General features: G+C 48.6%; 1 protein-coding gene across 3 annotated transcripts in view; it reads right to left on the reverse strand.

Annotated features, from left to right (window-relative positions):
* Nucleotides 1-7,688, reverse strand: part of USP34 (ubiquitin specific peptidase 34) — a 288,791-nt gene extending 281,103 nt beyond the window's left edge. For 2 of the 3 annotated variants that reach the window (XM_030827873.1, XM_030827872.1), the window contains exon 1: nucleotides 7,257-7,423. In XM_030827873.1, coding sequence (XP_030683733.1) covers nucleotides 7,257-7,299 — 43 coding nt within the window. In that variant the 5' untranslated portion in view covers nucleotides 7,300-7,423. Of the gene's footprint in view, nucleotides 1-7,256 lie in introns of all 3 variants that reach the window. The other variant, XM_030827871.1, reaches the window with a different exon arrangement.
* Between the last annotated feature and the right edge of the window lie 8,064 nt (nucleotides 7,689-15,752).

Below are 15,752 nucleotides of genomic sequence, written 5' to 3' on the forward strand. Positions count from 1 at the left end.
CAGCAGCATGCAAAGCATGTAAAGTACTTAGGTACCCAACAGAAACTGCTCAATAAAGTAATCTGCTTTAAAAATAAAACACACTGAAAGGCCGAGGCGGGTGGATCACCTGAGTTCAGGAGTTCGAGACCAGCCTGGCCAAATTGGTGAAAACCAGTCTCTACTAAAAATACAAACATTAGCTAGGTGTGGTGGCAGGCGCCTCTAATCCCAGCTACTCAGGAGGATGAGGCAGGAGAATCACTTGAACCAAGGAGGTGGGAGTTGCAGTGAGCTGAGATCGGGCCGTCGCATTGCAGCCTGGGCGACGGAGCGAGACTCCATCTCAAAACCACCACCACCAACAAAATAAACACAACAGAATTATTCTGCAAATACAGATATTGGAGTAGCTGAGTTCCATCTCAAATTTGACTATGCAGGTTGACAGGTGATCTTGGCAAACTACTTATCCTTTCTGAAGTTCAACTTTTTCACCAAATGGTATTGGGATACAATACTTGCTCTTGCCTATTTCATGTGAATTATCCATTTTGGACAACTTGGTAAACTATAAACCACTAAACAAATACACGGAGTAAAATCTACAACACATAAATGGTTTAAAACAATGATGTACACCAGGCGCAGTGGCTCACGCCTGTAGTCCCAGGAGGCGGAGGTTGCAGTGAGCCCAAGATCGCATCACCACACTCCAGCCTGGGCCAAAGAGCGAGACTCCATCTCAAAAAAAAAAAAAAAAAAAAAAAAAAAAAAAAAAAGATGTACAATGTAATTTTCACTCTGCTTTCAGAGAAATTTACCTTAGGAGGTAAATAACCTCAATTTACTAGTGAGTTTGCTATGGTGATGGCCTAAAGCATGTAACTTTAAGCCTCCAACTCCTCACCAAGATCTAGAAATGCTTTGGCCTTTGTAAACTGGTTCACAGAAGTAACTACAAAAGCAGTTATCATACAAACTCAACAGAACAAGCAGAGAAACAGAAATTTAAAATTTATCCTAAACAGAATGTAATCCCACAAAATGATAACAGCAAAATTTACTCAATACATCCAAGCTTTTTAAATGTTTTAAAAATGAAGCATTAAAAGAAAATGGCAAGTCCAATATTTTCGTATTGTTGGGAGTGGTTATTCTAACACTAAAGCCAAATATGATTTTGAAATGTAGTTTCAACTTCTATGATGTGTCAAGATTATATTTAAAAAGGGTGGGTGTGGTGGGGCAGGGGAGGAGGTGGGGGGGGATACTTATGATAGGATCCTTAGTCTGGTTCCAGGAACAAACTTCAACCAGTCCTCAACCTGTAAGCACAATTCTGCGTCTATATGCCTCTGCATGTTTCCACAGTGAAAGTTTACAGCTTCAGATTCTCAGGACTAGAAGTATAACTAATAATATTAATACTCTCACCAAAAACTGATGACAAAAGGAACGGTTCATAATCTGTTACTTTTAACCATATTGCATTCTGCCAAACTTTAAACATTCCACATGAAGTCCTTACTCTTATCAAAAAGTCTGTGCATATCTGATCTAAAGCTATACTACCCACACTGTGTCTACCCTTTCATTTAAAACACAATTAACTGGCCAGGCATGGTAGCTCATGCCTGTAATTCCAGTACTTGGGGAGGCTGAGGCAGGAGAATGGCTTGAGGCCAGGAGTTTGAGACCAGCCTGGGCAACAATGCGAGACCCTGTCTCTATTAATAAACAAAAACACAGCTAGGCGCGGTGGCTCACGCCTGTAATCCCAGAACTTTGGGAGGCCGAGGCGGGTGGATCACAAGGTCAAGAGATCGAGACCATCCTGGCCAACATGGTGAAACCCCGTCTCTACTAAATATACAAAAAATTAGCCAGGCGTGGTAGCAGGCGCCTGTAGTCCCAGCTCCTTGGGAGGCTGAGTCAGGAGAATGGCGTGAACCCGGTAGGCGGAGCTTGCAGTGAGCAGAGATTGCACCACTGCACTCCAGCCTGGGCTACAGAGCAAGACTCTCTCTCAAAAAAAAAAATAATAAACAAAAACAAACACAAAATTTGCTGGGAATGGTAGAGGGAGGGGAGGGATAGGGAGAGATTTGTTAAAGGATATAAAATTACAGTGAGATAGGAGGAATAAGTTCTAGTGTTCTATACTACTACAGAATGACTACGGTTAACAATAATATATGATACAAGCCGGGCATGGTGGCTCATACCTATAATCCCAGCATTTTGGGAGGCCAAGGCGGGCAGATCACTTCAGTTCAAGAGTTCAAGACCAGCCTGGCCAATGTGGTGAAACCCCATCTCTACTAAAAATACAAAAATTAGCCGGGCTTGGTGGCATACGCCTGTAGTCCCAGCTACTTGGGAGGATGTGGCAGGAGGATTGCTGAAGCCCAGGAAGCGGAGGCTGTAGTGACCCAAGTGCATACCACTGCACTCCAGCCTGGGCAAGGGGAGAGAAACCCTGTCTCAAAAAAACAGTAATATACGATACAGTTTCAAATAGCTAGGATACTGAATGTTCCCAAAGCAAATGCTAAATGTTTGAGATGGATATACTAATTGTCTTCAACTGATCACTACACGTTTTATGTATTGAAACATCACTATGTACCCCATGAATATGTAAAATTATTATTTACCAACTAAAAATTTTTTTAAAAAAATTTTTAGGCCAGGCACGCTGGCTCACTCCTGTATTTGCAGCACTTTGGGAGGTACAGGCGGGCAGATCCCCTGAGGTCAGGAGTTTGAGACAAGCCTGGCCAACATGGCAAAATCTCATCTCTATAAAAAATACAAAATTAGCCAGGTGAGATGGCGCGTGCCTGTAGTCTCAGTTACTCAGGAGGCTGAGGCAGAAGAATCACTTGAACCCAGGAGGTGGAGGTTGCAGTTAGCCAACACTGCACTCCAGCCTGGGTAAGAGTTAGACTCGGTGTAAAAAAAAAAAAAAAAATTTATTACACTCGCGTGCCCAGGTAGCCTTCTCTAAGTGTGATCAGCGTTTGTTAATTTCACAAGAAACAAGGCTTTTGGTTTGTTTTTTAAAGAGAGCGGTCTTGGCCGGGCGCGGTGGCTCACGCCTGTAATCCTAGCACTTTGGGAGGCCGAGGCAGGTGGATCACAACGTAAGGAGTTCCAGACCAGCCTGGCCAATACGGTGAAACCCCGTTTCTACTAAAAATACAAAAATTAGCTGGGCATGGTGACGTGTGCCTGTAATCCCAGACACTTGGGAGGCTGAGGCAGGAGAACTGCTGAACCCAGGGAGGCAGAGGTTGTAGTGAGCCGAAACTGTGCCACTGCACTCCAGCCTGGGTGACACAGTGAGATTCTGTCTCAAAAAAAAAAAAAAAAAAAAAAAAAATGCAGTCTTACTATGTTGTCCAGGCTGGTCTCGAACTCCCAGCCTCAAACAATCCTCCTGCCTCAGCCTCCTGCCGAGGCGGGATTACAGGGGTGCACCACCACATCTAACTGTTTTGTGAGGTTGGTTTAATACTAATTATGTATTTTTCAGCATGACCTGGAAACACACCACCCAAAAATATGCACAATTTTATTGCTTCTCTTAGCTGGCTAAACTGTTACAGGGTGTCATATTTAAAGATGAATTCTGAGCACATTTTGGGAGGACTGTAACTTCGAATTTTTTTTTTTTTTTTTTTTTTTTTGAGACGGAGTCTTGCTCTGTCGCCCAGGCTGGAGTGCAGTGGCGCAATCTCGGGTCACTGCAAGCTCCGCCTCCCAGGTTCACGCCATTCTCCTGCCTCAGCCTCTCCGAGTAGCTGGGACTACAGGCGCCCGCCACCACGCCCGGCTAATTTTTTGTATTTTTAGTAGAGACGGGGTTTCACCGTGGTCTCGATCTCCTGACCTCGTGATCCGCCCGCCTCAGCCTCCCAAAGTGCTGGGATTACAAGCGTGAGCCACCGTGCCCAGCGTTTTTTGTTTTTGTTTTTTTTTTTTGAGATGGAGTCTTGCTCTGTCGCCTAGGCTGGAGTGCAGTGGCATGATCTCGGCTCACTGCAACCTCCGCTTACCAGGGTTCAAGCAATTCTCCTGCCTCAGCCTCCCAAGTAGCTGAGACTACAGGTGCCTACCACCACACCCGGCTAATGTGTGAATTTTTAGTAGAGACAGGGTTTCACCATATTGGCCAGGCTGGTCTCGAGCTCCTGACGTTGTGATCCGCCCACCTTGGCCTCCCAAAGTGTTGGGAATACAGGCGTGAGCTGTATTCAGAGTTGCCCGGCCAACTCTGAATTTCTAAATCAAGGTTGAACTGATGCTCATCTTTGTACAAGTTATAGGGGGGAAAAGGGCAGACTTTATAGGTAATTACTGCAAATGAGATCACACGAAACACATATAATCTACTTCAACAAGTTTTATCAAGCTCCAACCACTCATGTTCATTATCATGCTCCATCATAGCCACGGATAAGTAAAGAACTACAGAAAAAAAAAAAAAAACAACTTGTAATAGTATGGTATAAACTACGCATAAAATTGTTGAAGTAAAAAAATTTTTTTAGGCCGGGCACGGTGGCTCACGCTTGTAATCCCAGCACTTTGGGAGGCCGAGGCGGGCGGATCACGAGGTCAGGAGATCGAGACCACAGTGAAACCCCATCTCTACTAAAAAAAATACAAAAAAATTAGCCGGGCGTGGTGGCGGACACCTGTAGTCCCAGCTACTCGGAGAGGCTGAGGCAGGAGAATGGCGTGAACCTGGGAGGCGGAGCTTGCAGTGAGCCGAGATTGCGCCACTGCAAAAAAATTTTTTTTGAGGCAGAGTTTCACTCTTGTTGCCCAGGCTGGAGTGCAATGGCATGATCTCGGCTCACTGCAACCTCCGCCTCCCGGGTTCAAGAGATTCTCCTGGTCAGCCTCCCCAGTAGCTGGGATTACAGGCATGTGCCACTACGCCCGGCTACTTTTGTATTTTTAGTAGAGACGGGGTTTCTCCATGTTAGTCAGGCTGGTCTTGAACTCCCGACCTCAGGTGATCCGCCAACCTCGGCCTCGCAAAGTGTTGGGATTACAGGCGTGAGCCACTGCACCTGGCCGTGAATTTTTTTAAAAAGGTAGCATCACTGTGAGATTATTGTTTAAGAGTTAAATTTTTAAATTGAGCCTCAAAGGCAGTATTAAGAAACTAAGTATTTTTAGAGTCCACTGGCTTACACACAAATAGAAAATCCTTACTTGTTCATTAAAACAGGTTTCTTAGAAGGTGCACATGACCAGATTTTGTGAAGCTGGTCGAACTAACTGTATTTGCTTAAAGGTAATAAAAGCTAAATTCTATTTCAATTCTCCACATTTCTAACACTCCATAAATGCATTGCATTTTTCAGTGCTTCTAACCAAAGTTCTAGGGGTTTCCCAGATAATCTTAAATAAGACCTTTCATTATGATCAAGATGCCACCTCTTTTCAAAAGATAAACCAACTTTACTATCTTTAGATGTTTTAAAATTCTCCAAGTTTAAGATATTTTAAAATCAGCCAGGCGCAGTGACTCACGCCTGTAATCCTAGCACTTTGGGAGGCCGAGGCAGGCGGATCACAAGGTCAGGAGTTCAAGACCAGCCTGACCAATATGGTGAAACCCCGTCTCTACTAAAAATACAAAAATCAGCCGGGCATGGTGGGGGGAACCTGCATTCCCAGCTACTCGGGAGGCTGAGGCAGGAGAATCGCTTGAACCTGGGAGGCAGAGTTTGCAGTGAGCCGAGATCATGCCATTGCCCTCCAGCTTGGGCAACAAGAGCAAAATTCCGTCTCAAAAAAAAAAAAGATATTTAAAATCACCAACAAAATTAAGTACTTGTTCCTCATATTACATTGCAAAACTATTAACTTTCCAAGTTGAGCATAACAATCATAATCACAAGACTTGTATCTGAGATATAAAATACAGTAAGTATTGAGAATTTAAGTTTATCATATCGTAAACCACCTGCGCCAGAAATAAAAGCATCTCAAAATACACACAAATAATCTTAAAATTCTAGGATAATTTAGGGTGACACAAATACTGGAACCTACAGTTGGAATATGTGCAAAAGCCTATTCCACCTATCAGGAAGTAAATACGGAGTTGAAATTAAGTTAGAACCCTTCCACTTTTATTATTGCCTTTGGTCATTAAAGTGACATTCAAACACAAAGTAAAATTCAAACACAAATACCATGGTACATTTTATAAATCAACTGTTTTAGTGAATTGTATTACAAAATTAGATAGTCTGAAAGTCTGTGGAAATATCACAAACAGAATACCAATCCAAAACCCACATAAACTGTTCGTAAGTGAGCATTTTTTCAACAACCAACTTTTTGTAAATTGATCCCTTCAATTAATTCACCTCTGCCAACTAGGCCTTTAGGCCCAGAAGTAGTTGATTCGCAATATATCTTCTATAAGCTGAAATAGCATCTTGCAAGGGTTGAGAATAAAATAAAAAGGCCAGAAAAGACCAACGTACCCTCTTTAATAATAAAAAGTATCAGGTAAAAGGCCTTTCCTTCCAGGAGAGATAGGCCATAACTATCCCGGGATGGTATGTGTAGTACAGTGCTCTGCTTAACAGAATGCACCATTAAAGCGGTGAATGCTACACTAAGAAACATCATTAACAAATTCATTTTAAAAATAGGTATGAAGGTTCCAATCATCACTATCACAGTTCGTTTTCAGCTATTTAAGGTCTGGCTGAAGTGTTTAAGACACCCACACACCCGCAAGGGAGGGAAAAGCCACCACCCTGCTCCCAGCGAGTTTAATGAAAATTAGCAGGTAAGAGAGGCCTCAGCAGCACGCTGGAAATCAAAGAGGGCGGCCAGAGTATTTGGACTGCGGAGGAAAGCCTCGTCCTCCGACCTCACCTCCCCGCACCTTCCCGGCAGGGCGAAGGGGGCGAAGGCAGCGAGGGGTTCATTACTGCCTTCATTAATTGACACCTGTAATGAGGAAACTTTCCGAGAGCCCAGAGCGCCCGGGCCAGGCCGAGCCGGAGCTCCGCGGCAGCCGCCTCCCGGGCGCCCAGGTAACCCGGCCGGGCTGGGCCCGAGGCGCCGCGGCGGCCGCGCCACCGCGCCACCGCGCACCTTCCCGGGGCGCTAGGCCCGCACGCCGCCCGGCCCAGCCGTTGCCTCCCGCAGGCCGCGGCATCGTGGGGAGGCCAGAGAGCTCCGCGAGGACCCCAAACCGTGCACCCCAACAGGCCGCTACCGCGGCTACTTACTTTCATTTAACACCTCCACCAGGTCTGCGCAGTTCTCGCACATCGTTCGGCCGCCGCCCCCCCCCTCCCCCGCTTCGGATCTCACTGACTGATCCCGACCCGCGGGGGGGAGGGGAGAGAGGCGGAGGAGGGGGCCGGCCGGCCGGCGGGGCGGGGAGGCGACGAGGGCGGGCGGCGGCGGGGACGGGGCGGGGAGCAAGAGAATGGGGGAGGGGGCCGGCGGTCCCCGCAGCGGGCGGGGGAGAGGAGGGGAGCGAGGGGGAGGTGCGCAGGCCGGAGGGGCGCGGAGGCGCCGGCGGCGGGGAAGGAGGGGAAGGACGGGGGGAGGGGAGAGGGGGGAGGGGGCGGGTGGGGAAAGAAGCAGCAGAGTCCCTTCACCGACCAGACGCCGCGGCCACCGCCGACGCCGCCGCCATTTTAACAGAGCGCTCGGGCTGCGCTCGGCTCTTTCCGTCCGGGCTTAGGAACGGACGAGAGGCGCCTCGCGCTCTCATTCCTCCGCCTCCCTCCCTTCCTCGCCTCTCCTCCGCCCCCCACCTCTCCCTCCGCACACACGCCGCACGCTCCACACCCCGCCGTGGCCGGCTCGCCGCCCTCCCTTTCCTCTTCCGTCCGGCCTCCCCGCCCTCGGTCCACCCCCTCCGCGCGCTTGCCCACCCCGCCCAGCCCGGATCTCTGTCAGCGGCCGGAAGGGAAACGCGAAGCCAGCGCGGCCGCGGGGGGAGTCCGGGTGAGTAGGAGAAGATGGCGGAGGCAACGGACGGGTCGCGGTCGCGTGGCATCGCCCACCACGACCCACTCCACGGGCTCCGAGGCCCGGGGAGCGCCGGGTCACTCGCGCCTTCCTGTCCCCCGCCCCTGGGCTTCGCCATTTTTCCCCAGAGCCCGGGTCGGGGAATTGGTGCGGGTTTCTTTGGTGTCACCCCCCTCTTCCATGCTTAGGCTTTTGGGGTGCGGGAAGCAGGGAGTCAACTGGGGTACCGGGCCGGGGCTATGCCGTAGCCCTCTTTCGGGCGCAAGGGCCACTCCCCACGGGGTCTGAGAGTGCATCAGCCCAGGGCCCGGCTTAACTGCATCGGTGATTATCGCTACCCTGCAATTTCCTGAAGGTCCTCCGTCCTGGAGCAGTAAGATCCTTGACGTAACTAGAAATGGCGTGGTAAAGCGTGTTTGCCTGACATCCCCTCGTTTTTACGGAAGAGGGCCCCTCACGATGTGCCCATCAACTCCACCTGAAATAGCAAGTATTGCTTCTCAGCAGAGAGCGAATAACAAGGATATTAAGATAAAGAACAGGTGAAGGGGGCAGTCAGCTGAAGCTTGTAAGGGAATTTTCCTCACGCCCGCACTTACCCCTTACTTGCTGATTTTTGTGTCCAACGTGTTTACATAGACATGTGACTGCAAAGTCCGAAAGATCGTGTACATAATCTCTGAACGGTAACCAGAGTGTCTATCAAGGCCATGTAGTCATTCTCTCGATAGCTTTTGTGGAGGTTGTGGCACGTCCATCTCTCCATGTCAGAATCATCTGGTTCCAAATGCTTTGCCTTTCTGCTGCTTGAAGTTGATACTGTAAACAGTCTGCCCAACCTGTTTTGTTTCCCACTAGCAGGTGGTCCTTAGGATTGTAGCTCTGTTCTACCGTCATCTTCCCTTCTTCCTTGTCTTTCTCACAGAATTGGGTTTTTGCAGACTTACTTTGCATCCTGAGGCAGACATTCATTGTCCACTCAACATATATTCCCACCTATCCCTTTTTTCCCTGCCAACACAACCCCAATTATTTTTATTTATTTGATTTTTTTTTTGAGACAAAGTCTCACTTTGTCGCCCAGGTTAGAGTGCAGTGGTGTGATCACGGTTCACTACAGCCTCCACTTTCTGGGCTCAAGGGATCCTCCCACCTCCCTAGTAGCTGGGACTACAGGTGCTCTCCACCACACGTAGCTAATTGTTTTTTATTTTTAGTAGGGACAGGGTCTTGCTATGTTATCCAGGCTGGTCTCAAACTTCTGGCCTCAATTGATCCTCCGGCCCAAAATGTTAGGATTACAGGTGTGAGCCAACGTGCTGGTCTCACATTTTTTCAGGTAGCAGTTGAAACCAACCATCATGGTGATCTGGCTTCTCTAGGGCTGGCCATACATAATTGAGCTCCTCCTGGTGAAAGGTAAGCAACAATCCGCAGCAACATAGTGGGAGCCCTGTGTCTACAAAAATTTAAAAATTGGCCAGGCGCGTTGGCTCACGTCTGAAATCCCAGCACTTAGGGAGGCCGAGGTGAGCGAATCACCTGAGGTCGGGAGCTCTAGACCAACCTGACCAACATGGAGAAAGCTCATCTCTACTAAAACAAAATTAGTCGGGCATGGTGGTGCATGCCTGTAATCCCAGCTACTCAGGAGGCTGAGGCAGGAGAATCGCTTGAACCCAGGAGGCAGGGGTTACGGTGAGCCGAGATCGCGCCATTGCACTCCAGCGTGGGACAAGAGTGAAACTCCGTCTCAAAAAAAAAAAAAAGGCCGAGCATGGGGACTCACGCCTGTAATCCCAGCACTTTGGGAGGCCGAGGCGGGTGGATCACGAGGTCAGGAGATCGAGACCATCCTGGCTAACACGATGAAACCCTGTCGCTACTAAAAATACAAAAAATTAGCCAGGCATGGTGGCGGGGGCCTGTAGTCCCAGCTACTTGGGAGGCTGAGGCAGGAGAATGGCGTGAACCCAGGGAGCGAAGCTTGCAGTGAGCCGAGATTGCGCCACTGCACTGCAGCCTGGGTGACACAGCAAGACTCCGTCTCAAAAAAAAAAAAAAATTACCTGGTAGTGGTGGCTCGCGAGTAAAATCGCAATACTTTGGGAGTCCAAGGCAGATAGATTGCTTGAGCCTAGGAGTTCGACATCAGCCTGGGCAACATGGCAAAACTCCATCTCCAATACATAAGAAAATTAGGCTGGGCGCGGTGGCTCACGCTTGTAATCCCAGCACTTTGGGAGGCCGAGGCGGGCAGATCACGAGGTCAGGAGATTGAGACCACGGTGAAACCCTGTCTCTACTAAAAATACAAAAAATCAGCCGGGTGTGGTGGCAGGCTCCTGTAGTCCCAGCTACTAAGGAGGCTGAGGCAGGAGAATGGCACGAACCCGGTAGGCGGAGCTTGCAGTGAGCCGATAACACGCCACTGCACTCCAGCCTGGGTGACAGAGCGAGACTCTGTCTCAAAAAAAAAAAAAAAATTTAGCTGAGTGTGGTGGTGCACACCTGTAATCCCAGCTACTGGGGAGGCTGAGGTGGGAGGATCACTAGAGCCCAGGAGATTGAGACTGCAGTGAGCTGTGGTCATACCACTGCAGTCTAGCCTGGGTGACGGAGTGAGACCCTCTCTGGAAAAAAAAAGAAATGTAAGCAGAAATCTGCAGGATGGGTTCTTTGGGAAGAATTCCCCTTTCCTAATACAGTAAGGGACAGATTCAGCTAACATACCGTTTAACCCTTTCTGCCTGAAACATGGTCTTGATACACAAAGTAATATCCATCTTGTAATTTTTTTTTAACAATGAAACCTTTTATCCCATTTGCGGTTTCATTGTTTAAAACATTTCATTAAACAGGCGGGGCACAGTGGCTCACGCCTGTAATCCCAACACTTTGGGAGGCTGAGGCAGGTGGATCACCTGAGGTCAGAGTTCAAGACCAGCCTGACCAACATGCTGAAACCCCATCTCTTCTAAAAATACAAAAAATTAGCCGGGTGTGGTGGTGGGCACTTGTAATCCTAGCTACTCGGGAGGCTGAGGCTGGAGAATTGCTTGAGCCCAGGGGGCGGAGGTTGCAGTGAGCCGAGATTCTGCCATTGCACTCCAGCCTGGGCAACAAGAGCAAAAAAAATTCCATCTCAAAAAAAAAAGGAAAAAAAATGATAAAACAGAATCATAAAGTGTGGATCCCTGATGCATCTTTGAACAACAGTCTATGCCCAGACTGCTTATGTGAGAAAAATAATTTATTTTTCCTGGCTGGGCGTGGTGGCCTACACCTGTATTCCCAGAACTTTGAGAGGCCAAGGAGGGCAGATCCTTGAGGTCAGGAGTTAGAGACCGGCCTGGCCAACGTAATGAAACCCATCTCTGCTAAAAATACAAAAATTAGGCTGGGCGCAGTGGCTCACGCCTGTAATCCCAGCACTCTGGGAGGGAGAGGTGGGCAGATCACAAGGTCAGGAGTTCAAGACCAGCCTGGCCAACATAGTGAAACCTCGTCTCTACGAAAAATACAAAAATTAGCCGGACTTGATGGCGCACGCCAATAGTCCCAACTACTTGGGAGGCCAAAGCAAGAGAATCGCTTGAACCCAGGAGGCAGAGGTTGCAGTGAGCCAAGATCACACCACTGCACTCCAGCCTGGGCGAGAGAACGAGACTCCATCTCAAAAAAAAAAAAAAAAAAAGCCGGGTGTGGTGGAGGGCACCTGTAATCCCAGCCACTCAGGAGGCTGAGGCAGGAGAATCGTTTGAACCCGGGAGGCGGAGGTTGCAGTGAGCTGCGGTTGCCACTGCACTCCAGCTTGGATGACAGAGCAAGACTCGTCAAAAAAGTTCTTTTTCTTTAAGCCATTCTTCAGATTTTCGTTACTTGGAACCAAACACATTTCTAACTGATACAGATACTCCTTTTTTTTTTTTTTTTTTTTCCTCTTAGGTCTCACTTTGTCGCCCAGGCTAGAGTGCAGTGGCCTGATCTCCGCTCACTGCCAGCTCTGCCTCCCGGGTTCACGCCATTCTCCTGCCTCAGCCTCCTGAGTAGCTGGGACTACAGGCACCTGCCACCACGCTCAGCTAATTTTTTGTATTTTTAGTAGAGACGGGGTTTCACCATGTTAGCCAGGATGGTCTTGATCTCCTGACCTCGTGATGCGCCCACCTCGGCCTGCCAAAGTGCTGGGATTACAGGCGTCAGCAACAACTCCTGGCCTCTTTTTTTTTTTTTTGAGAGGGAGTCTGGCTCTTTTGGAGTCTCACTTTATCTTTGCCCAGGCTGGAGTGCAGTGGCCTGATCTCAGCTCACTGCAACCTCTGCCTCCTGGGTTCAAGCAATTCTCCTGCCTCAGCCCCCGAGTAGCTGGGAATACAGGCACATGCCACCATGCCCTGCTAATTTTTTTGTATTTTTAGTAGATGGGGTTTCACCATGTTGGCCAGGCTGGTCTTGAACTCCTGGCTTCAAGTGATTACCCATCTTGGACTCCCAAAGTGCTGGGATTACAGGCGAGAGCCGCTGCACCTGGCCTGATGCAGGTGTGGTTTTTTTTGGTGTTTTTTGTTTGTTTGTTGTTTGTTTTTTTGACGGAATCTCACTCTGTCACCCAGGCTGGATGGAGTGCAGTGGCATGGTCTTGGTTCACCGCAGCCTCCGCCTCCCGGGTTCAAGCAATTCTCCTGCTTCAGCCTCCCAAGTAGCTGGGACTACAGGCACGTACCACCACACCCTGCTAATTTTTGTATTTTTAGTAGAGGTGGGGTTTCACCATATTGGCCAGGCTAGTCTTGAACTCCTGACCTTGTGATCCGCCCGCCTCGGCCTCCCACAGTGCTGGGATTACAGGTGAGGTGGCTCATGCCTGTAATCCCAGCACTTTGGGAGGCCGAGGCGGGCGGATCACCTGAGGTCAGGAGTTTCAGACCAGCCTGACCAACATGGAGAAACCCCATCTCTACTAAAAATACAAAAATTAGCAGGGTGTGGTGGTACGTGACTGTAGTCCCAGCTACTTGGGAGGCTGAAGCAGGAGAATTGCTTGAACCTGGGAGGCGGAGGTTGCCTTTTCTGTCTCAAAAAAAGAAAAAACAACATACAGGACAGGCCCGGCATGGTGGCTCAGGCCTGTAATCCTAGCACTTCGGGAGGCTGAGGCTAGAGGATCGCTTGAGCCCAAGGGTTTGAGAACAACCTGGGCAACATGGTGAAACCCCATCTCTAAAAAAAAATTTTTAAAAATTAGCCAGGTATGGTCGGGCACAGTGGCTCATGCCTGTAATCCCAGCACTTTGGGAGGCCGAGGCGGGCGGATCATGAGGTCTGGAGATCGAGACCATCCTGGCTTACACAGTGAAACCCCGTCACTTCTAAAAAATACAAAAAATTAGTCAGGTGTGGTGGTGGACACCTGTAGTCCAGGCAGGAGAATGGCATGAACCCGGGAGATGGAGCTTGCAGTGAGCCAAGATCACACCACTGCACTCCAGCCTGGGTGACAGAGCCAGACTCCATCTCAAAAAATAATAATTAAAAAAATAAAAAATTAGCCAGGCATGGTGGTACACACTTGTAGTCCCAGCTATTTAGGTTGCTGCAAAAGTAATTGCAATTTTTTTTTTTTAATTTTTTGTTTTTGAGATAGAGTCTTGCTCTGTTGCCCAGGCTGGAGCACAGTAGCATGATGTCGGCTCACTGCAACCTCAGCCTCCTGGGCTCAAGCAATTCTCCTGCCTTAGCCTCCCAAGTAGCTGGGATTACAAATATGTGCCACCACACCCAGCTAATTTTTTGTATTTTTAGTAGAGACGGGGTTTCAGTGTGTTAGCCAGGATGGTCTCAATCTCCTGATCTCGTGATGCACCTGCCTCGGCATCCCGAAGTGCTTGGGATTACAGGCGTGAACCACAGCGCCCAGCCAGTAGTTGCAGTTTTCGCCATTAAATACTTCAGATGCCAAGGTGGGAGGATCATCTGAGCCCAGGAGGTTGAGGCTGGGGTGAGCCATGATCCGGCCACTGCACTCCAGCCTGGGAGATAGAGTGAGACCCTGTCTCAAAAGAACATGCAGAACAACTACTGTAGATGAATAGTAATAGGATGTGTTAAAGGCACTGTGATCCTTAAAGAATTTTTTTTTTTAACAATCTCTTGCGGCTGGGCGCAGTGGCTCACGCCTGTAATCCCAGCCCTTTGGGAGGCCGAGGCGGGCGGATCATGAGGTCAGGAGGTCAAGACCATCCTGGCTAACATGGTGAAACCCTGTCTCTACTAAAAATACAAAAAATTAGCCGGGCGTGGTGGCCGGTGCCTGTAGTCCCCACTACTTGGGAGGATGAGGCAGGAGAATGGCGTGAACCCAGGAGGCGGAGCTTGCAGTGAATCCAGATCGCGCCACTGCACTCCAGCCTGGGCGACAGAGCGAGACTGCATCTCAAAAAAAAAAAAAAAAAAAAAGAATCTCTTGCTTCTTGGGTTTTTCTTCTTTCTCTTTTTCTTTTTTTTTTGGCACGGGGGTGGTGGTGGAGACGGAGTCTTGGTCTACTACCCAGGCTGGACTCAAAAAAAAAAAAAAAAAAAAAAAAAGAATGTCTTGCTTCCTAGGTTGGTTGGTTGGTTGGTTGTTTTGAGATGGAGTCTTGCTCTGTCACCCAGGCTGGAGTACAGTGGCGCGATCTCTGCTCACTGCAAGCTCTGCCTCCTGGTTCACGCCATTCTCCTGCATCAGCCTCCCGAGTAGCTGTTACTACAGGCCCCCGCCACCATACCTGTCTAATTTTTTGTATTTTTAGTAGAGATGGGGTTTCACCATGTTAGCCAGGATGGTCTCGATCTCCTGACCTCATGATCTGCCCGCCTTGGCCTCCCAAAGTGCTGGGATTACAGGCATGAGCCACCGTGCCCGGCTGGTTTTTTTTCTTTAAAAACATACATGATCCTTAACGTGCTTTGAGAATTTAGAGAATTCTTGTCATAAATGGTCATTGCTCTTCAATCATCTACATCAGAGCTGAACAAACTTTTTTTTGAGACAAAGTCTCACTCTGTTGCCAAGTCTGGAGTGCAGTGTCATGATCGTGACTCACTGTAACCTCCACCTCCTGGGCTGAAGCACTTCTGCTTCAGCATGCCACCACAACCATGTAATTTTTGTATTTTTTGTAGAGATGGGTTTTCACCATGTTTCCCTGACTGGCCTCGAACTCTGGAGCTCAGGTGATCTGCCTGCCTTTGCCTTCCAAATTGCTGGGATTACAGCGTTGAGCCACCATGCCCAGTCTCAACAGACTTTTTGTATAAAGTGCAGATAGTAAAGATTTTATACTTTGTAGGTAATATGGGTCTCATCACAACTACTCTTATCAACAAAAGCAGATATAGATAATAGGGGAATAAATGGCCATGTTTCAATAAAACTTTATGGACTTTGACATTTGTATAGTTTTTATGTGTCACAAAATATTATTTTTCTTTAATTTTTTTCAACCATTTAAAATGTTAAGGGCTGGGCGCGGTGGCTCACGCTTGTAATCCCAGCACTTTGGGAGGCCGAGGCGGGCGGATCACGAGGTCAGGAGATCGAGACCACGGTGAAACCCCGTCTCTACTAAAAATACAAAAAAATTAGCCAGGCGTGGTGGCGGGTGCCTGTAGTCCCAGCTACTTGGAGAGGCTGAGGCAGGAGAATGGCATGAATCTGGGAGGCGGAGCTTGCAGTGAGCCGAGATTGCGCCACTGCC

The sequence above is a fragment of the Nomascus leucogenys genome, chromosome 14, assembly GCF_006542625.1.
Source record: "Nomascus leucogenys isolate Asia chromosome 14, Asia_NLE_v1, whole genome shotgun sequence".
Classification (NCBI taxonomy): Eukaryota; Metazoa; Chordata; class Mammalia; order Primates; family Hylobatidae; genus Nomascus; species Nomascus leucogenys.